Genomic DNA, 21,774 nt, shown 5'->3' with positions numbered 1-21,774 from the left:
CGAATGCTGCAACTAAAGATCCTGAATGCTGCAAAGAAGATCAAAGACCCCACGTGTCACAACTAAGACCCGGCACAGTGGAATAAATAAATAAAAAGAATGTCAGCCTGGAGACGTGTGTGATTCTAGGGCAGGGACATAAGCCCACCGTGTCCACTGCTACCTTCAATCAGAGATTTTGAATCACACCAGCAAAGGACACTGTCATGCTCCTTTCTCCTCCTGCAAGCTCTCTGTGCTCAGCTGCCCATCCCTGGGAAGCCTGAAGCCTCCCCCGTTTCTGCCTCCCAGCTCTGAGTTCCGGACCCATGCTGTCAAATATAGCAGCCACCAGCCACGTGTGATTATCAGGCCCTTAACTGAGGCTCATCCCAACTGAGGTATGCCGTAGGTGTAAAGTACACACTGGATAACAAAAACTCCTCTTACAAAAAGAACACATCTCATTAATATTTTTATATTGATCACATGTTGAAGAAATATTTTAGATACATTGATTCAGACACAATATAGTGGTAGAATTCATTTCACTTCTTTTTCCTTTTTTCTAATGTGCCTACATGTGGCTCTCATTTTCTTTCCAACTACGTGACTGTAGATGAAGGACCCAGGTCCTCCCTCAGCTCCGAGGGGGCACCGTCCCCAGAGACTGTCTCAGATGGGAAGGTGTCCTCCAGGGCTGGAATTGGCGAGGAGAGGAAGCTGGGGCAGGTTTTGCCTCTCCCCAGAAGTGATCACAGAATGCCTGTGGATGGAGGGACCCCAGTCAAGGCAGTCCCCAGGCTTCAAAGAGCAATGGGAAAGGCTTCCCAATTGGCACAGTGCTCAAGAATCCGTCTGCCAGTGCAGGAGACACAAGAGACATGGGTTTGATCTCTGGGTCGGGAAGATCCCCTGGAGGAGGGAAACAGCAACCTACTCCAGTACTCTTGCCTGGAGAATCCCATGGCCAGAGGAGCCTGGTGGGCTACAGTCCACGGGGTCACAAAGAGTCAGACACGACTGAGCGACTGAGCACGCATGCGTGGCTGATTCTCTTCGGTGTACAGCAGAAAGTAACACAGCATTGAAAAGCAATTATCTTCTAAATAAAAATAAATTTAAGAAACATTTTTTTAAAAAAGAGCAATGGGCAGATTCCAAGAGTCTCAGCCTCCACAGTCTCAGCACCACGGGGCATCCAGCCTCCCCAGGAAGTTAGGAGGGTCAGACCCGAGCCCCAGCCTGACCGCCTCTCCCACGTGTCTCCCCCTGGCCTCCCACCTCTCCGCCTCCCATCCAGCCACCGCCCCCACCTGTCCCACTGGCCAGAAAGAGCCCTCTGGCCGCTGCACCCCTCCTCAGACAGCACGCCTCCTCCCTGGTGCCCGCACACGAAGCCGGGACACCCTGGTCCCACGGACAGAGCCCGCCCGCCCCTCCGCGGACCTCCGCCTCCCTCCAGCCTGGTGGCCAGACGGCGCACTGCCCTCACCTCCAGGCCTTTATTCTGCTGCTCCCTCGGGCTCCAGTGACCTCTTCCCTCTGCCTCTCTCGGTCACACGACAAGTTCCAGAACTTTCAGAGCCCCAGGTAAATCCCTCTGCCACAGAGCCCCTGACTTAGTACCTCGCAGCTCCGGACACACAGGTGAGGACCCAGAGGGTCTGGGTCTGGTTCCAGGCTGGTTGCCCTTCCCCCCACCACCTCCGGTCGGGGAGCTCCTGTCACTTCCGGATGCCCCCGCCCCGCTCTGGATGTTGCCTTCCAGATCTCTGCCCACCCACTTGCAGTCCATGCCTTTCGCAAAGGGGCTGTTAATACTTGATGAACACTCCGACCCCGCCTCCCAAAAAAAGCCCGTGCGAGGGAGGCAATGGTCGGTCTTCCGAGACACTCAGCATCACCTTGAACGGCCCGAACACCTCCGCCTGCTTAGAGCTCTTCTCTCTCTTCCCCTGTTCCCCCAATCCCAGGCAGGCTCCCCGCACACAGACAGACGTGCACACACTCTCCCACTCCAGACATCTGAGGGCCGTTCCCCCTCCCCCAGGCTGGGAACCTGGGTCCCCGGAGCCAGCCCCACCCACCAACCGCGCAGCTTCCGGGAGGAGCCGAGGGACCCCAGCTGCGCGGCCCGTCTGGATCCTCCGCCCACCGGTTGAGCAACCTGCCGTCGGGTTTCCCTGTCTCCCTTCTGCCGAGCGCCAGGGGAGAACCCGGACGCCAGGGGCGAAGACCACCCCTCCACCTTGCCCCCACTGTCGCGAGCACCGAGGTCTCCCTCCTGCAAGACTAACTCCCCCCACACACCCTCGCCGCTGATTCCACTTGGACCCCCGGGGAATCTCTTACACTCGGGCTGTGAAGTTCGGGGTATTTTTAGGCCAGCGATAAATAATTCATAGGGAACGTGGCATCAGGCTCCCCCCGCGGGAGGAGGGGGCGCGAGCGGCGAGAGCCACTGTCACCCGCGGCTCAAGGACACTTGCGATGCGGCGGAGCCGACTCCGGACGCCGGGACCCGCGCCACGCCTCCTGGCGGCCAAACTGGGCACCACGCACCCCGAGCCCCCCGCCTCGCCGCGGCCCTCTGCGGACCTCCCCGGCTCCTAGGTCCCCATCCCCGCTGCCCCCAAGCTGGATCGCGCCCAAAGCCCCGCGGGTGGGGAGAACCGAGCTCGCCTGGCAGGTGGGGCTGTGGGCGCCGTACCAGCTCAGTCCTGCCCTAGGGCAAATCCGGGAGTCAGGTTCCCGGTCTACTGGGTCCTCTTCACGTTAATATTCGAATTCCTAGTACCGAGTTTAGGAGCAGCTTGGAAGCTGACTGGCGCAGCCAGAAACTAGACGGGCTCTGAGACAGAGCAGGCATCCCCACCCCCCAAGTTCCCTTCCTCAATTTCGGGGATGAAGCCAGGGCGGTGAGCTTTGGGGAGCTGGGGACCGAGCCCGAAGTCCCTCCGGGGGAGCAGGGCTAGGACTAGTAGGGTGAGCGTCAAGGCCCGGCAGGAATTCCCCCTTCGCTCACCCGGCAGGACCTTTCCATGGCTCGTGGGATGCACCCTTGGGGATTTTCTGGCCGCTGGGTGACTTTACCTTCGCATGGCCCTAGCCCTGCCCGCCTGGGCCTAGGCGTGAACCTCTTTCTGCAGCAGGAGACTTGCGGCCCCCCTTCCCCGCCGTCGGGGATCCTGGTCGAAGCCCGGGGAGACCAGAGTAACGTGCTGGTGCGGCCGCCAAGGCCCAGCGCACCGGGGCGCGCGGGGGTGGGGGGGCTCTCGCCTTTCCCAGGTCTTTTTCGCCCACCCTTCGTCTCCCAGCCTCGAGCCTGGCTGGGTCCGCCGGGCGCGGGGCCAGCGTTTGGGTAGATCCCACCACCCCGTGAAGCCCACTCTGGTTCCCTGAGGTCAAAGGAGGGAGGTTGCACCGAAGGAAGAGTTGGGAGGGGGACACCTGGGGAGGGGGGCGGTGCTCACAGCCGGTGACGGGGCGAGGCTGCGAGGGCAGATGCTCGGCCGACCTCTGGGAGCAGGCGGCCGGCTCCTGGAGCCACCGACGCCCCTTTCGTCCTCTCTGCTCCGCGCCCTCTCCAGCCCCCTTCGCTCTGGCTGAGCTCAGCCACAGCTCCAGCTCCCCAAGCCCCGCCCGGCTTCCCGCAGCAACAGTTGCGGGGCTCGTAGCCCCGACTCCTGCGTCCGCGCACCGCACCCTCCCCAGAAGTGCCGCGGCGCCCGGCGAAAAAGGGAGCCGGAGGGCTCGGCGACCCGGGAGACGAACGTCTTGGGCGCCTCGCCCGCGTCCTTCCCTCGCGTCCGCCGCGCGCGCCTGGCACCTCGGCCTCTCTCCCACACCTCGTCCCCGCCTGCCTGGGTCTGAACCCCCAGGCCGGGTGCCCCAGGTCCCGTCCCCCCAGCTCCACCCGCCTCGGGCTCCGAGCGCCCGCCAGACTCTCCCCTGTGCCCCGCGTCTGTCCCCGCCGTCCTTGCCCGCTAGGCGCCGGAGCCCAGCCCCAAGTTGGCGGCCAAGTTGGCGCCCCCCCGCTCGCCACCCGCCACTCACCGGGAGGAAGGGGCGCTGCGCCCGCGCCGGCTGCCTCCCGCGCGGTGCGAGTCCCGGCGCCTCGGCTCCGCGCGCTGGCGCGCTCTGTCCTAGCTTGGCGGGCGCCTGGGCAGGGGCGCCTGCGGGGCCGGTGCCCGTGGCGCGGCCTGCCGGGCTGGGGCCGGGCCCGCCCCCGCGCCCCGCAGCCCGTGCCCCTCCCGTGGCCCGCTCGGCGCCGGGTTCCGTCCCGGGCTGGGCGGCGCGCCGCGACTCCGGCTCCCGGGTCTCGCCAGCCGGCTGTGTCGGAGCGCTGGCCGCCGCCGCCGCCGCCACCCGCGCGGGCCCGCCCCACCGGGGCCCGCCGCCTCCGCCCCGCCCCGGCCGGCCCACCCCACCGGCGCATCCCTTCTTCCCATGTCCCCAGACCCCACAGCCTCGGAGAAAACAGGCTGCCCGCAGCCCTGGGTTCGAGCCCCAGGCTTACTGGGTGTGTGACCTTGGGCTGGTTAATTTCGAGGATTAACCCCCCCCCCACCCCACCCCACCCCCAGTCTGTAAAGTGAGGCCGGCAGCTTGGGGGGCTGGTAGAAAGATGATGAACACGCTAGGGACACCGGGGTGCTATTTTTCAAAGATCTATCTGGCTGGAGAGCAACAAGGCGGGAAGGTGGTGGGAGTGAGCGCGGGGGACCCGGGCCAGTCCGAGGGGCCCCAGGGATGTACCGGGCAAGCAGCCGCCCGGCGCCCTGGCTCCCTTTTTGCAAGAGCACTTGGTTGTGCTGGAGACAAACCAGGGACCGGGACCCGACAGGAGGGCGAGCGGAGCGGGCAGGCTGGGGTCACAGGGTGCCTGCAGGGCGGGCAGAAGGCAGGCCGGCCGCGGCCGCAGGGCCAAGCTGGGAAGACGGGTGGGCGCCAGGCGGGGCTGCCAAAACCCCCCACCGGCCCCCCGGGGGCAGGGAGCTGGCTCTGCAGCGCCACCTGGCGACTGGAAGGGAGCTGCGGCCGGAAGGTGACCCTGAGCCTCGAAAGAAGTTGCGCACACGGACCAGTGACCCTCGGTGGCAGATGCTTTATTTCCAGCATGTTCCTGACCTGGGGGGCTCCACAGTCCAGCAGGAGAGAGCAGGAGGGAGGGAGGTCAGCCTGTGCCTGCCACCATCCCTAACTAAGGTTATCTCCCTTCTGAAAGGTACCCACACTGGCAGGAGCGACCTTCTGGCTGGAGAAAGCGCTCCCACGCCCCTGGAGAAGAGGCAGCCAGGGCCGTATGCCAGGACGGGCAGACGACGCAGCTGGGGTGCAGAGTCCCGCTCAGGCTGACCCCGACGCCTCTCGGCTGCCCAGCGCGCCTCCTTTCTTCTCTGAGCCAGGCTGGGATCTGGGCTCACCCTCCTCTTCTCTCTGCACCCGGCCAGACTGGGATCTGGGCTCAGTGCCCCAGCAGCTGCAGCATCTCCTGAGGATCCAGCAGCTTCTCTCTGGGCTTCCCCAAGGCCTGACCCCGGGACACCTCCTCAGCATCCAGTTTCTCCCAGTCCGAAAAAGACACGGTCCAGACCCCTGCGGCAGAGGGAAGATGGCTCAGGCCTCCACCTGCTCCCCCGCCACAGCAGGGAGCAGCCCCCTTCTGGCCCAGGGACCTCCCCCCACTCCCACCACCGACCTCCCACCTCCCGGGAGCCCACACAGGGCCCAGACCTCGGCTGCCCAGCAGGCGCTTGATGGCCGCAGAGCCTGGCCTGGGGCCAGACGGCAGGTGCCCGGCCTTCAGGTCCTGCAGCAGAATCTGGCTGGTGAGGAAGCTGTCGGTCATGGTGGTGGTGATAACACCCGTGGGTCCCCGCTTCACCCAGCCGCTGCAGTAGAGGCCTGGGGGTGAAAGAGGGTAAAGGAATGGGGAGTTGGGCTGGGTACCCTGGCAAGCCTGAGCCCCAGGATACACATGCTGGGAGGATGGCCCCCCAGCATCCATCAGCCTGGCCCACTGTCTGCTGCCCACTGCCCTCAGTTGTTCCCAAACACACCCAGGTGTTCTTACCACGCACCGCCCCCCACCTTACACCTTAGTGTCCCTGCATCTTGGAGCTCCCTGTAGGGGCTGGGTCCTGTCACTTTGCTTCAGTAGGCTCTCAGTAAACATTGACTGAATGAATTAATAACTAGATGAGTATGTGGTTATTTGGGCTTCCCTGGTGGCTCAGACATTAAAGAATCCGCCTGCAATGCGGGAACCTGGGTTTGATCCCTGGGTTGAGACAATCCCCTGGAGGAGGGCATGGTAACCCACTCCAGCATTCTTGCCCAGAGAATCCACATGGACAGAGGAGCCTGGCGGCTACAATCCATGGAGTCACAAAGGGTGGGACAGGACTGAGCAACTGGGCACAGCACACATGTGGACACTTAACCAGGTTGGAAACTCACAGAGGACAAGGATTAAGCTGCTGCTTAATCCCTAGTCTCAGCCCTGGCCTAGCCCAGAGCAGGCCTCAGTACCCTGACCGACTTAGTAATCAGACACACGAGTGGGTATCCAGCTACACTGGGGACTTCTCGTAGGGCCAGGAGGCGGGGGGAGGCTGAGTCACCAGCCTGACTCAGAACAGTTTCTCCAGGCATGTCACTGGATGAAGGAATGAATGTGAAACAGCCCTGAGAGACACCAGCCTCTCTGGCCCACCCCCTCCCCACCCCCTCTCACCTGGCACATCCACAACCCGGCCCTCCACATTGGGGACGACCCCAAGCTTGGGGTCAAAGGGCACACTGGGGTCGATGGGGCGGCTCTTGTAGCCAATGCTGCTGAGCACCAGCCCACAAGGGAGGTCCTCCATGTCACCAGTGGGCACTGCCCGGGTGGCCTCACCGACGCCCTGCGGGGAGAGTGTGGGAAACACCAGGCCTGGGGGTAGGGAGACTTGAGAACGGGGGTGTCTTTGGGTAACAGGAGACTCACCTCCAGTCTAGTGACTGCTAGGCGGATGCCTGCCGCCTGCCGCCCATCTGGCGAGGGCAGCACTTGCTGCGGGCTTCGGAAGAAGCGGAGGCCCCAGGCGCGGGAGGCTGATGCCCGGCGGGCAGCTTCCTCCACCCCTGGCTTCTCCGTGGCTGTTCGAAGCAGCAGTTCCATCAGCCGCTTCCTCGGCCGAGCGGCCTCTGTTAGCCACGCAGGACATCTCAGGGAGGTGTCCAGGTCCCAGTCCTTTCCCCACATGCCTTCCCCCCAGCCCTCCCTGACCTAGACCATCCCCTCCTAGTGAGCCAGGGGGCCAGACCAGGGCCCCTCACCCTTGATTCTATCCTGAAGACCCAAGAAATCCGCAGGATCCAACATGGGCCGAGTTCCTGGTAACTGAATCATCTCCCGAAGCTCCTTGGGGGTGGGGGTGGGGAGTGGAGGAGAGGGTCAGGTCCAGAGCACTGTCCACTCCCGAGCCCACCCCAGAACCCAGCCCAGGGGAGATATCACCGCCACCCACCACCAGGGAAGGCACTGGGCCCCAGGGGGCCCTGCCTGGCTCCCCTTCATCCACCCCGGGCAGCTCTGCCCTGCCACGCCTCCCGAGGGACCCTGGTCGATCTCCCTCAGACCCCAGTACCTTTATGGTAAAGGCCACTTGTAGGGGTCCACGTCGGCCCACAATCCACACCGTCTTCACCCGACTGTGTCTCAGGGCTCCCAGGGCAGCCTCAGTGATGTCCGTTTTCTGGCACAAAAGGAGGACCTTAAAGTCACTGGAAAATGACAGCGGAAGGGGACTCTCCATCTGCTGGTGTCCAGACCCCGGGCGGTGAGAAGGCTGGCAGCCTGAAACGGCAACACTGTCCCCTCTGGTGGCCAGACGGAGCACTGCGGCCAATTCTGCAAATGGTTCCAACTAGCAGCAAACCCTTCCCATCCCTTCATGGCAAACATGGGGAAACAATGGAAACAGTGACAGACTTTATTTTCTTGGGCTCCAAAATCAGTGCAGATGGTGACCACAGGCGTGAAATTAAAAGACGCTTGCTCTTTGGAAGAAAAGCTATGATAAACCTAGGCAGCATATTAAAAAGCAGAGACATTACTTTGCCGACAAAGGTCCGTATATAGTCAGAGCTATGGTTTTTCCAGGAGTCAAGTATGGATGTGAGAGTTGGACCATAAAGAAAGCTGAGTGTAGAAGAATTGATGCTTTTAAACTGTGGTTTTGGAGAAAACTCTTGAGAGTCCCTTGGACTACAAGGAGATCAAACCAGTCCAATCCTAAAGGAAATCAGTCCTGAATATTCACTGGAAGGACTGATGCTGAAGCTGAAACCCCAACACTTTGGCCACCTGATGCGAAGAACTGACTCATTGGAAAAGACCTTGATGCTGGGAAAGACTGAAGGCAGGAGGAAAAGGGGACGACAGAGGATGAGATTGTTGGATGGCATCATCAACCAGATGGACATGAGTTTGAGCAAGCTCTGGGAGTTGATGGACAGGGAAGCCTGGGGTGCTGCAGTCCACGAGGTCACAAAGAGTCGGACATGACTGAGCAACTGAACTGAACTGAGTAGCAAATCAGGCCGATCATCTTCATTCAACAAGTGTTTACCAAGTGTGCAAGGGGCATAGGGGGCAGGGTCAATCAATGGTGAACAAAACAGACATGATGCCGGCTCTCACAGAGCTTCTGATCTGGGAGAGAGGTTTATCAAATACTCATTAATAAGTGTAACATTGCAGTGGTGACAACATACTTTGAAACAAAAGTAGCCAAGTCTACGGGAAGGAGGGGAAGGAGGTCTGGAAGATCCCCTGGAGAAGGGAAAGGCAACCCACTCCAGTGTTCTGGACTGGAGAATTCCATGGACTATACAGCCGCAATGAGTCAGACATGACTGAGCGACTTTCACTTCCCCTGGAGGAGGGCATGGCAACCCACTCCAGTTATTCTTGCCTGGAGAATCCCATGGACAGAGCTGCCTAGCGGGCTACAGCCTTTGGGTCACAAAGAGTCAGACATAATTTAGCAATTTAGCAGGCACGCACACACATAGTAGGTGTGTTGAGAGGGTTCTGAGCAGGGGGAGTGGTGTGTGTACACTGAAAACTTTTCCTTTTAAAAACCCTATGTAGCTGCAGAAAGTGATGAGGAAATGGCATGAGATAAAGCCGCCTCTTAGAAGGCCTCTGCCAGGCACTGTGGGGGAAGCAGGAGCTGAGTTCAGCCTGGAGGGACGAGGCCCAAACCCTGCAGGCAGGGGCCTCTTCTCCTTGGTGTAACCCCCCATTCCCACCCCTCCATCCCCTGACCTACCCACTCACCTCCAGGTGCTCGGGTGGGGTCAGCAGGATCCGGGCCACATCCAGAGCCACGTTCCCCTGCCCCAGAATCACAGCTGTGTCACAGCTCAGGTCCGGGGCCAGCTGGAGGGCAGAGGTCGGGATGAGGTTCACCCAGCCTGGGCCTCAGTCAGGCTGATCTCAGCCTCACGCCCCATCCCCAGCCATAGCCTCAAGCTGCTCCATGCTCAGAACGTTCACCCCCCACCCCAAGCCTCAACCCAGGTCCTGCCCCCAGCACCCCTCACCCCGTCTTCCCAGAGCCCCCCCTCAGCCAGCCTGATGCTTCCTCCCAGGCCTGCGGCTGCCCCTTCCCCCAGCTGTGGGAGCCAAGAGCTGGCTGAGAAGTGGGGAGGAAGAGGCCGAGGGAGTACTCCCCAAACTCACCTCCCGATTCTCAGGAAGCCCATTGTACCAGCCCACGAAGGCCCGGGCCGAGAACACGCCGGGAAGATCCTCACCGGGGATATCCAGGGCCTGATGGTCCTCTGCCCCATAGCTCTGAGGACAGACCCAGAGGCCTCAGCAGCAGCTAAGGGGCCGGGCAGCCCACCCCCCAGGCTCCCACTGGCCTCCTTCCAGCTTCTTCCCCATAGCGTCCCCCCAGCCACCACCCCCGCCCACCCGCCTGCACTCACCAGCACCACGGCATGGTAGGCGTCCCGCAGCTCCTGCACGGTCACATCCCTGCCCACCTCCACGTTGCCATGGAAGGCACAGCGGTCAGAGCGGGCCGTCTGGGTAAAGGTATTGATGACATTCTGCCAGGCCCGGGGGAGTGGGGGAGGGGTTAGAGGGTTGGGCAGAGCCAGGGCCCACGGCAGTGCCAAGCTCACCATAGTGTCCAGGGTATCGCCCCCCTCCAGAGAGCCAAGGGTCATCCCATGAGGTCCAGGAGCCTCCCTCCGTGCCCCCCCATCTTGACCAAAGTCTCTTAACCCCCGCTCTGAGCCCAGAGACACCCACCTTGACCTCGGGGTGGTCGGGTGCCACGCCAAAGCGCACCAGGCCGAAGGGCACCAGCTGTTTCTCGTAGATGTCCACATGGGCCCGGGAGTGATGCTGGGGGAGAGGGCAGCAGCTAGTGGGGCCAAGCGTCTTGCGAGCTGAGTCACTTCAGTCGTGTCCGACTCTTTGCAACCCCGTGGACCGTAGCCCGCCAGGCTCCTCTGTCCACGGGATTCTCCAGGCAAGGATACTGGAGTGGGTTGCCGTTTCCTCCTCCAGGGGATCTTCCCGACCCAGGGATGGAACCCACCTCGCCTGCATTTCCTACATGGGCAGGCCTCCTGGGAAGCCCTGGTGGGGTTGAAGCAGAGGCTAAGTCTGCCCTTCCCAGGGCAGAGCAGGACAGCCCCGTTCAGCGGGCCGAGGACCCAGGAGAGAGGAAAGCCCATCTGTCCTCACCTGCCCAGAGAGCCAGACTAGAGGGATGGGCAGTCCAGAGCCAGGGCAGCCAAGGCCCAACTTCAAGGGCCACCAGCCCATTGAGATGGTGAGACCACTGGCCAGCCGAGGAAGGCGGCAGCTTTCCCTTCACCGGAGCTGTATCAGGAGAGCTTCTTCATCTACTTGGGTCAGGCGGGACACACAGCCCTGTCCCAGAACCCTCTGACGCTTCTAGCAACGCCCAGCCTGCGGATGGCCTGAGAACCACCCTCGGAAACTTACAGCTGTGTGTGCTCAGCCGCTCAGTCGTGTCCGATTCTTTGTGACCCCATGGACTGTAGCCCACCAGGCTCCTCTGTCCACGGGATTCTCCAGGCAAGAATACTGGAGTGGGTTGCCATTTCCTCCTCCAGGGGATCTTCCCGACCCAGGGATCGAACCCATGTCTCTTATGTCTCCTGCCGTGGCAGGCGGAGACACTAGCGCCACCTGGGAAGCCCACTGCCTGTGTCCAAGTCCAGGCACCCCCCACCCCCAGCACTGCCCACCGTGCCTCCTGACTCTTCCCATCCGTGCCATCCACAGGCAGCGCCAGAACCACCTCCCTCCACACCACTGAGTTCCCTGTGCCCTTGAAGAGCTGAAGTTTTGGAGTCAACAGCCACGGGAGCTGACCCAGCACCACCACTATCTGACCCTGTGCCGCTGGAATGATTCTCAACTTCTCTAGGCCACAGAACACTCCTCCTGGCGTGATGCTCCAGATGCAATGAGCAAGGCCTGCACCCTCAGCCCCGGGCGAGACCCGCTGCGAGTGTTCAATCAAAAGCGGTCATGACCCTCACTGCAGTTGCTGTGGTGGCCGTGTCTCACCGCCTGGCTCACGAGCCTTCCCTGCTGCCCGGCCAGGGGACAAGGTTCAAACTGCTTAGCCCAGAGGTCAATATCATACACCATCTGCCTTCCCATCTTATCTTTCCTTCTTTCCAGTTTGGAGCCTTCCCTCCAGGTCGCAGGGTCCTCTCCAAGGCCACCTCCATAAGACTAAACCCGCTGGGCCTGTTCACTGGTTCTCTCACAGGACCGGACTCCTCTTCCGGGAAGCCCCTCCTTCCTAGCTCTCACACGAGTGCTAAGTCGCTTCAGTCGTGTCGGACTCTTTGGGACCCCACCTGTAGCCCACCAGGCTCCTTTGTCCATGGGATTCTCCAGGCAAGAATACTGAAGTGGGTTGCCATTTCCTCCTCCAGGGGATCTTCCCGACCCAGGGATCGAACCCTCATCTCTTGTGTCTCCTGCATTGGCAGGCGGATTCTTTACCACTGGTGCCTCCTAGCTCTCCCCTGTCCCTCCAATCCCTCTAGCTGTTTTTTCCCAGGTCCTCTTTGCTCTATTCCTTCTCTAACAAGAATATTCTCGGAGGTTCTTCCAACCTGAGGTCCCCTCCCCTTGCCCAGGACATTCCCTGGGGAGGTGTCATCGCTCCCTCCTATGACCTCAAATTCCTGTGGACTTACTGATGACGTTCTACTCTCCTCTTCTCAGCCCTCCTACCAAGCCTGGACAGCTCACCCAAGACACCTCACACCAATCCGGATGGAAGCCAGTCCCCCTTCCCCCAAACCTCTCCCCACTCTGCTCCCGGGCTTCCTTCCACCCCGAGTCAGAAGCTGGGGTTCCTCTCTGACTCCCCTCAACCGTCTCCAATCAGACCCCCGTCCTCCCCACTGCCAGCCCAGCGGCTCCCACTCCTCTCCTGGCCACCAGCCCTGCCCTCCCTGCGGGCAGAGAGAGCTCCAGATCAAAATCAGGGCGCTTTCAACCCCCTGCCTAAAACCCTCTGGCAAAGCCAACCACCTGTGGCAACTGGGCACCTGGGAAAAAAGAGGCGTGTTGTTTTCAAATGCTGATTCCTGGGCCCCAGTCACAGCTCGATTAGGTGGAAACTAGGCCCAGAAATGTGCGTTTTCCCCAGTCCCCCAGGGAACTCTGATGGAGGGAGTGGGGTGGACAGCACCAAGAGAAACCGCCGGCGTCCAGCCTGCTCAGGGCTTCCAGGTCCCCAGCACCTGGGCCCACGCACCCCCTCCAGCCTTTGCTCTCACCCTTCCAGCTGCTGAACTCGCCCATCCCCAAACCCACATCCTCTCTCCTCGGGGTGATTATCACGCCGTTCCCTGCGCCCGGGGCTCTCTGGCCTCCTGCCCCACCCCTCCTCTGTCCTTTACACATCGATCAAGGACATCACCACCTCCGGCTGGGTAAGGTGTCCCCCCTTTAGGCAGTGTCCCCTCGCCCGTCAGGATCCTAGAATATCACACACACCCTCTTCTCCTCTACTCCACAACCCCCCAGGCAGACTCTCAGGTCCTTGAGCGTGGGGACCATGTCTGTCCTGCTCACGTTCCCCGTGCCAAGCCGTGCCTGGATCATGTCAGCGTCCAGTGGTTGATAACTGAACGGCCCAGCGTGGACCTTGAGGGCAGGCTCTGCCATCGGACAGTCCACGCTCAGAACCCAGGCCTTCCCTGCTCAGCGGTGGGGCCTTGGACAGCCTCCCTCAGCCTCAGCATTCTCACCGCTGAAGCGAGAGTCAAGCCGCCTGCTTCGCAAGTTGTCTTGAGGCTGCGAGGAGACGCTGTGCAGACAGTGCCTGACCCAGCCAGGTGCCACTGTCCCAAGCGTGCCTTGTGTTCCTGTCCCGGGAGCACAGCTTGAAGCTCCCAGTGGGCAAGGACCAGCTTGTAATTGGCCCCGGTGCCCACCCCCAGTACCTCCCACAGGGAAAGAACGCACAGGGCAGAGCCTTTGTTCACACTAGGGGCATTGAGAATCCTGCTGGGAAGGCTCCCTCTGCCCAAATTTCAGACTCTGCTCACACAGCGACCCTTACACAAGCCCTGGAAGACCCCTGGCCTCCCTCCCAGTGCCCAGGTCTGTTGTAACACATGGCAACTGGCGTGTAATGAAGCCCCACACATGGGAGACCCCCTCCAGAGCCTGGGAGCCTCCCTCAGTGCAACGCAAACACACCTTCTCCAGGAAGCACTTTCTTACCAACCCCACCTAACTAGGCTCTTACTGGTCACTTCACTGTAATTAGCTGTTTTACCTGTGCTGCTTGGAAGGTGAGCTTAGGTCACTTTCTGGCAGGGGGACCAACTCATCCTGGCCTCCCCAAGACCCTCCCAGCGTTAAGGCTGAAAGCCTCACATCCCCGACAAACTGGGAAGGTCGATCACCCTACTTTTTAAGTAGAGTGTATAATTAATATAGTCATCCGTTCTCTTGTCTCTCTACAGCAAGGTCAGTGTCCTATGTCTTAGTCAGCTGAACTCTCCCACATCCCTCTCCCATCCCCGACTCCTGCCCCACCAAGGCCTGCCGATGTTTCAAGGGTAACCAGCAACCTTGGGGCCCTGCCCGCCAAGGCTAGTACTGTAAACCTTGAGATTCTGGCCATGGGGTGGGGAGAAGGGGTCGGATGGGGAGTGGAGAGCAGGCTGAAAAAAACAGCATGGCATAGGGCCGGAACTATTGGCAAGGAGTGCAATGAGGCACCTAAAGTTACAGAGGGCCTTGAGAAGAGGAGGTGGCCTCAAGATGCAGGATATTGGAACAGAAAGGAGAGAGAGGAGAAAGAAGGGAAGATGAGGGGCAGAATAAAGTTATCCTGCAGGTCTGGAGTAAGCTCCCTGGAGTACTTGGCCAGGAAAGCATAGCCAACTGTCTGCCACGAACCATCACCCAGGAGGCAAACACACTTCTCTCCGAGCTGAGGACCTACAGTGGGGAGCCCCAGGTGACAAAGCATGTACAAAGTGTCCTGTCCAGATGGGCTGGAAGCCTCTTCCCCATCAGGAATCCAGGAGTGCTTTTAAAACCCAAAGGAGTGGGGCTTGCACTTAAGACTGGAGCAGCAGGTGAATCTTGGGGAAAAGGTACCAGGGGGAAGTGGCTTACCTTTAGCAGGTGCTGGGCTGTGTAAAAGCCAGCTGGGCCACTGCCCACAACACAGATCTGGGGGGTCTGCTCCTGTGTGGAGAAGTGCTGGCCGAAGTCTAGGGTGGGGGGATGGGGGCGGAAGGTCAGATCAAGACTCCCTCGCCCATGCCAAATCCCAACTTAAGTATCGAAGAGAAGACAGAATTTCCCAGCCTTCACCCTCATATGCATCCTCCTTCTCTTTTTCCTCGAAACTTCGACATTTGCCAGGGTCCCTTATTCCATCTGAATCCCCAAAGGTTGTGTGTCCATCCAGAGCCCCCATCTCACCCACATACAGAGCCCGCTTTAGAGGGCCTACTCAACACTCCCCATCACCCCTGAAGCTGCCCTACTTAAATTTTCTTACTGGGTTTTCACGACCCACTCAGCTAGAATACCACATCTTCCAACAGACCCAGTATCACCCAATCTCGCCCCTGTGGATCTCCCCACAATGCCCCGTTTTACTTCTTCTAACTCCTCTCCTTCCACAGAGCCCTCTATCACCGATACAGACGCCTGTTTCGCCTCAGACTTCCCTCCTGCCCCACAGACCTCCTTATTCCCCTCATTCACTCCTTCTCACACCTTTGGACATCATGGTCTCCCCCTCGAACCTTTGTTGACCCCTGTCTCACCCCAGCAGCCTCACACCTTGCCGCACAGCCCGTCATCTGCCCCTGGACACCGCCCCCACCCCGTCTACATGAGTGCACCCCTCCAGTCTGGGCCTTGGTCTCCTCCCTCTCCCCTCTCCAGCCCTGCCCCAGCTCGGCTCCTACTTCTCACGGGATCGCTCGCAGGCCTCCCCGAACTCCCACCCAGCCCTAGAGGCGCCCTGCTCCTACTCTGGGTGCTCCTGGAAGAAGGCAGCCAAGTCCGAGTCCAAGACGACCAGGGCCACCAGCGCCAACAGCGCGGAGCCATGCCTGGGAAGAGGAACCAGCCAGGGGACCAGACTCTGCCGGCTGCCCCGCACTCCCGCGCCTGGCCCGGCCCCGCCCCCGCCTTCCCTGGCCCCGCCCACAGGTTAGGCTCCGCCCCCAAGCCCGCCTCCCACGCTCCAGGACCCCACGGCGTGGCGGCTCTATCCCCACCTCCCCACAGGGAAAGGCCCGCCCCCGACCCACCCCCTTTCTCTGAAGGCCCGCCCCCCCCCAGGGCTTCCGGGCAGTAAGTGACGCATTAAACTGCTCCCTCTTCACCCTTTCTCCAATTATCTGGAGCCTAGACTTGGAGGAGAGCAAATCCCCATTGCTGTTTCAACCCTCCTGAAAGAGCGAGCCAATTAGAAAGGAGCTTAGTTTACTTACCTGCTCCCTCTAGAGGCACTCGTCGCTCGCTGATGACGCAAGGCGCCGTTCCCCTTTGAGAGCCTATCCCGGCTCGCTTCGGTCCCAGCCAATCACAAGCCGGGTTCAAGCGCGCCTCCCCGCCCATTGGGTCGTAAAGACGAAGTTCGGAAGTCTGGGAAAAGGGTCTTCCCGAGGCACGCTGGCTACCCCTCTTTCTACGGCGCGTTGTACATGGTCTGACCCCGACGAGGTGAGTCCTGGTCGGGCCAGGAAGAATTTAACCTCGGTGATCTTGTTGCGTAACCGTCCTTCCCTTTACAAAGATGAGGGACCAGCAGGAAGGTCTTGCCCTCCGTACGAAGGACAGAGCCAGGTCTCCCACCCTCATCCAACAAGCTGGAATAGACGGAGGCGAATTTTGCACTGGCCCAGAGTGCAAAATTTAAGAGGGCGCCAAACCCTCAGAAATCGAGGTAATAATATTGTAATGCAATGTTTTAAAAGATGAAAATAAGGCCAAAAATTCATAATGAACAAAATGTATTTTAAATGACAGCCCTAGTGACATCTGACCCAATACTCGTGATGCCGCCTCCCCCAACCCCCCGCCCCAAGTGCCCTCCTGCCACGCACATCCTTGAAGAAGCCTTCCCTGACCCGTCGTCTCCCAAGCAGGGTTAGCGCCCGTTTTTGTCCCCTCAGCACTCCAGCTCCTCATTACTTATTAAACTGCTTTATCATTCTTAAGTTATCTTTTTATTTGACATTGTCAGCTGAAAGAATAATGCACAATGTACACGTTGTGAGTTCAGTTTTATTCCGGGACCTTACTGAGGACTGTTGCCCAGGAAGACAGCCTCTCAGATTACTCTGAGACACTGCTTCAAAGAGGTAAGGGAGGAGCCAGGATATTTATAAACTTGTTTTTGTTTTTTGTTTTTTTTTTGCTGGAAATAACATGCAATCAAGCATAAAAAGATTACTGTTAACCACAAAGAACGACATCTTGAGTTAATGATTTTAGTACTTTTCCATGTATGGGAAGACGCAAGAATCTGGGGTCACTGGAATTTTTCCTTAGTTATATAACTTAACTATCTGGGGGCCAGTATATCCAAAGCACAGGGCTTCCCAGGTGGATCAGTGGTACAGAATCCACCTGCCAGTGCAGGAGACATGGGTTCGATCCTTGGGTCAGGAAGATCCCCTGGAGCAGGAAAAGGCAACCCATTACAATATTCTTGACTGGGAGATCCCATGGACAGAGGAGTCTGGAGGGCTACAGTCCATGGGGTCCCAAAAGAGTCAGACACAACTTAGGGACTAAAACAACATACAAAGCACGGAACACTTCCTGTTTTTCCCCATCGTGAATTCCCCTCAGGGAACATTGTTGGTGAGTGACTGCAGTAGCTAATAGCTTGAGCCTTGTAGAACTGGAATGGCAGACTTTTTTTTTTTTTCTTTACAAAGTACGATGAACAGAAAACTGCACAAACCATAAGTGTACTGGTTGATGAATCATCACAAGATGTAACCATGTAACCATGACTTAGATCAAGAAGTAGAACTTGGCCAGCACTCACAGGAGCTCCTTTTGCCCCTTCTAGACACTTCCCTTCCCTTTGCTTACTTCCCTTCCCTTCCACTTACTTCCCTTTACTGAGAAGTAAACACTGCTCTGATTTCTAATAAGTCATTGTGTTTTGTACTCCTCCCATCAGACCAGGAGTAGGCAAGCTACGGTTTGTAGCACAAATTCCTCTCACCACCTGTCTTTGTATTGTATAACCCACAAGTTCATGACTTACATTCTTAAATGGTTTTTCTAAAACTAGAGAATAATATTCTGTGACATGTGAAAATTACATAATTTTTTTTTTTTTTTAATTTAGGGACTTCCCTGGCAGTCCAGTGATTAGGACTCAGTGCTAAGACTGCCAGGACCCATGTTTGATACCTGGTTGGGGAACGAAGATCCCACAAGTCTCACAGCATGGCAAAAAACAGAACACAGTGATGTTCATTTCTTTACATATTGTCTCTGGCTGTTTTTGTGTTTTGATGGCACAGTTGAGTAGTTGTGACAGAAACCATATCATCCACGAAGCCCCAAATATTTACCATCTAACATTTTACTGAAAAGGTTTCTGGATTCCTGCACTAGACAATAAGCTCCAGCAGACTGGGGCCCAATCACACTTTTGTATCCCCAGAGTTTGCACACTGCCAGGCACATAATGGATGTACATGAAGAGTTTCTCTTAACATTCCATTATTATCCTCTCACATGGGAGGAAGAGATGGAGATTGAGGATTGACACCCTAGAAAGCCCTAGACTGCTCCCTACCCAGAGGTGGTATCTCTGGTGGTTAAGAGCAGGAATTCTGGACACACCAGGTTTGAATCTTTCTTCCTCCACGTACAAGCTATATGACATTGATAAGTTTAATCTCTCTAAGGCTTATCTTCACAATATGAGGGGGAAATAGTAACAATTTCTTGTAAAGATTAAAGTTAGATAGCATAGGAACTTCTCTGGTGGTCCAGTGGCTAAGACTCTGAGCTCCCAATGCAGGGGCCAGGGTTTGATCCCTGGTCAGGAAACTAGATCTCACATGCTACAAGTAAGACCCAGCAAAGCCTAATAAATAATTTTTAAGTTAGATAGCACAGGTTAAAAATGTGCCATAAGTTCTGAATTGATGATAGCTAACATCATCATAAATATCATCCCCTCCAGTGTGTCTCTGTAAATTAGACCTTAGGTCTCTGCAGAGCCCTCAAAGGGCTTCATTCACTCTTGTCATCTCCCCTCATTTCTCAAGGCCCAGTCAATCCCAGTCACAATCCCAGAGTAACAGACAATCAAGCCTCAAAGTAACAGAGCGTTCTTGGGGGCCTGCTGTGTAGCCAGGTCTGGTACCAGGGCCTCCAACTTCAGCCCGTTCCCCACTCAGGCCCAGATCAATAACACTGAGTCACTGGTTGTATTAGGATGGTTTTAATGATTAGCCAGGAGGCCTGGAGGTGCAAGGGGCCTTTTCTGATGTTGCATTTTTCATGTGGAGAATTAGCAGTTTGATTAACCACATTCCCAGACCTTAAGGCCATTTCTGAGTTGCTAATGCATTTCAAAAGGGCATCAATAACGTATAGCAGAGCAGTAGGCGGGGGAGGCTGCCAAGCTCGCCTTCTTCCAAGAGGGCTGCTTGGATCCAAAACTGCTCTATCAGTCAGCCTCCCAGCAGGAACCAGATGGCATGCTCAGAGGGGCTGATTGAAGAGAGTTTAATGAAGAAACTTTGTGCAGAGGTGTGGCAGGATGAAGGATGTGGTGAAGCCCCCCCCCCCCTGCCATGGGGGGGACAATCAACAGCTGGAAGCCACTTTCACCCTAGGCCCTGAAGGAGCAAAAAGGAGCTGTTCTGGAAGTAGCAAGAGCTGCAGCAGGAGGAGAGGGCACTGGCCAGGAGCTGTGGGCTTCCAGAGAGAAGGGCAGGGTGGAGGAGAGGGGAATGGACCTGGCCAGGCAAGTGGGAGCTACTCAGCAGAGCCGCCTAAGGCCACACCAGAGACTGGTGCTCTCACGGGACCAGGCTCAGAGAACGCCTTCGCCTGCCCCTCTCCCCTCCACCCACCCCACATGCTGGCATTCAGCCTTCCCTTTATCAGGATCAGCATGTCCTTCACCTCGTCCAAGGACTTCACTGAAAAACAAGGTGATCATGCACTTAGGATAGACTTGTGTGTCCTCAACCAGAGAGGGTTTTTGCCGCCTGCCCCCCAACCAGGAGACATTTGGCAATGTCTGGAGACGTTTTTGATTATCACAACTTGGCATCCTAGTGGATAGAAGCTAGAGATGTGAGTAAACACCCTACAATGCACAGGACAGTCCCCAGCGACAAAGAATTAGCTGGCCAAAGCATCACAGTGCCAAAGTGAGAAAGCTGTTTTAAACTTCACTGCTCTGGCCTCCTGTCAGAGGCCCGGCCTCCTTCTCTGACTCTCCCTCAGCCTCCAGCTGGGCCCTGCCTCCCACTTTCTCATCCAGCCTCCAGGCAGCGCTGCTCCCAGCTCTCTCTCCAGGCTGCCCGCTTTGGGCTGGATCTCAGTGGCATCCCCACTACCTAGGCTCTTGTTCTGGCTGGCATCAGTCACTCCCTTATATCTCCGCCTCACTCCCAGGCTGCAGACATTCCTTTCACAGCTAAGCATAGCCCTTGACTCCCAGCTCTTGTGTCTGAACCCCCATCCCTCTCCCCCTCCTTCCTCTCCTCTCCAAGGCCATCTGACCTCCAGCGCCTGTTCCCATAACCCCTCTCCAGCCTCAGCTACCCTCCCAGTCATTTTCTCTCTCCCCCAGTTGAGAATTCCTCCACCCCTTGCAAACATCACAAGCAATGCTGACTTGGAGAGCTAGCCAAGGTCCCGCTCAAAGCTACTTACCCCCTTGCTATCCTCATCTGCCCTGGAGCCTTCCCCACAAAACACACACTTTGATCTCACAGATGCTGTGGGTCTCGGGAGCTGCTGAGCCCAGGGTCTTGCACAGGTTTCCTGGCTGAGATACTAGGAAAGTCTGCCGGAGGTAACCTCTCCCTGTGGTCCCTGGGGAGAGGGCTCCTTCGGGGCCGGAACCTCAAATGGCACAGGAAGGAGGAGTGGCCAAGTCCAGAGCTCCCTGGCACCAGGGAGGCCCTCGCCAGGGGGCAGGTGGACCCCTCTCTCTTGGTGCCCCTCCCGGCCTGCCCCCAACCTAGAGCCTCTCCATACCCCTGTCCACTAGCCCTCCCAAGGCTCAGAGCGAAAGCAGGAAGGAATCCAGCTGTTTAGTCCTGAGATGAAGCTGGCTGAGGTCCAGACTGAGCAGAATGCCCAGCCACCTTTATTCCTCGAAACCCAGAAGAGCAAGCAGAGCAGGTGACCCCCAGAACCCCCGGCGTGAGCTCCCAGCCTCACTATCCACCCGCACCTCCACACTCCAATGGAGCGAAACACAGCCCCTGGGTGGGGGCCGGCGCCCTCCCCGCCCCAGGGGTGGCCAGCAGAGGCAGGAGCGCCAGGGCTGGGCCCCCGGGAAGGACAGCGGGGTGGCCCGGCTGGCCCGCCCCTCACTGCAGCCCCACCAGCTCTGTGATGGGAGGGGTCTGCACCATGAATTCCTCGTAGCGTTGGAGAAACAGACGGAAGCGAGCCAGGTAGGAATCCTCGTTGTATGGCAGCTGCTTCTCGTGGAGGAACCGGGACACCACGGGCTTCACCTGCCAGAAGGTGGGTGGAAGGAGACGCTGCAGGTAGGTGCATCCTCATGGGGACTTTCCTCTCCCAGCCCCCAGCTCCCGTCTGCTTGGTCCCATGATGCTGGGGAGGAGCTGAGGGGATGGGAGAACTCCTGCGTTTCCAGCAGGCAAGGGAAAGGGGAGTTTTCATCCCCAGCATTCTTCTCCGGGGACCCTGACTATCTGACAGTCCTCCTTAGCATAGGGGGATAAACGCCATCTCTCCCTTTCACCAAGCATACAGGTGCCTGACATTTCAGGTCCATTTCTCCATTATCTTCAAAACCTGTCAACGTAAGCACTGCTTGAAAGTGTTAGTTGCTCAGTCGTGTCTGACTCTTTGCAACTTCATGGACTGCAGCCCACCAGACTCCTCTGTCCATGGGATTCTCCAGACAAGAATACTGGAGTGAGTAGCCATTCCCTTCTCCAGGGGATCTTCCCAATCCTGGGATTGAACCCAGGTTTCCTGCATTGCAGGCA

The 21,774-nt window shown here is 58.1% G+C and overlaps 2 protein-coding genes and 1 long non-coding RNA gene across 5 annotated transcripts in view; 1 reads left to right on the top strand and 2 right to left on the bottom strand.

Moving 5' to 3' along the window:
• Positions 1–5,074: 5,074 nt before the first annotated feature.
• Positions 5,075–15,711, bottom strand: FDXR (ferredoxin reductase). Its single transcript, XM_061144891.1, has 12 exons — positions 15,559–15,711; positions 14,687–14,784; positions 10,301–10,396; positions 9,973–10,095; positions 9,722–9,835; positions 9,317–9,418; positions 7,620–7,727; positions 7,309–7,393; positions 6,977–7,176; positions 6,722–6,893; positions 5,719–5,889; positions 5,075–5,580 (listed from the first exon to the last, which is right to left on the bottom strand). The coding sequence occupies exons 1-12, from the start codon at positions 15,635–15,637 to the stop codon at positions 5,450–5,452; spliced, it is 1,479 nt and encodes a 492-aa protein (XP_061000874.1). The 5' UTR covers positions 15,638–15,711; the 3' UTR covers positions 5,075–5,449.
• Positions 15,712–16,138: 427 nt separating this feature from the next.
• LOC133057843 (uncharacterized) lies at positions 16,139–18,039 on the top strand. 3 transcript variants are annotated; one of them, XR_009693105.1, is made up of 3 exons: positions 16,139–16,478; positions 16,779–16,896; positions 17,901–18,039. It is a non-coding gene; the product is annotated as an uncharacterized LOC133057843 (long non-coding RNA). The 3 variants fall into 3 exon arrangements; XR_009693107.1 differs by having other exon boundaries at positions 16,562–16,896; XR_009693106.1 differs by having other exon boundaries at positions 16,163–16,255.
• A 955-nt stretch (positions 18,040–18,994) lies between these two features.
• Positions 18,995–21,774, bottom strand: part of FADS6 (fatty acid desaturase 6) — a 37,030-nt gene continuing 34,250 nt past the window's right edge. Inside the window, exon 11 of the mRNA XM_061140792.1 lies at positions 18,995–21,273. Coding sequence (XP_060996775.1) covers positions 21,124–21,273 — 150 coding nt within the window. The 3' untranslated portion in view covers positions 18,995–21,123. The remainder of the gene's footprint in view (positions 21,274–21,774) is intronic.

The sequence above is a fragment of the Dama dama genome, chromosome 5, assembly GCF_033118175.1.
Source record: "Dama dama isolate Ldn47 chromosome 5, ASM3311817v1, whole genome shotgun sequence".
NCBI classification, from domain to species: Eukaryota; Metazoa; Chordata; class Mammalia; order Artiodactyla; family Cervidae; genus Dama; species Dama dama.
Note: the sequence above shows the minus strand (reverse complement) of the source record. Positions and strands in the feature narration are given on the sequence as shown.

Excerpts from the sequence above, each read along its gene's own strand:
- FDXR (XM_061144891.1), bottom strand. The coding sequence starts at position 15,637 with ATGGCTCCGCGCTGTTGGCGCTGGTGGCCCTGGTCGTCTTGGACTCGG. Across the intron at positions 9,836-9,972 it reads CCTACCATGCCGTGGTGCTG|AGCTATGGGGCAGAGGACCA; the intron begins GTGAGTGCAGGC and ends GTCTGTCCTCAG. Across the intron at positions 5,581-5,718 it reads GCGCCTGCTGGGCAGCCGAG|GGGTCTGGACCGTGTCTTTT; the intron begins GTCTGGGCCCTG and ends CCTCTGCCGCAG.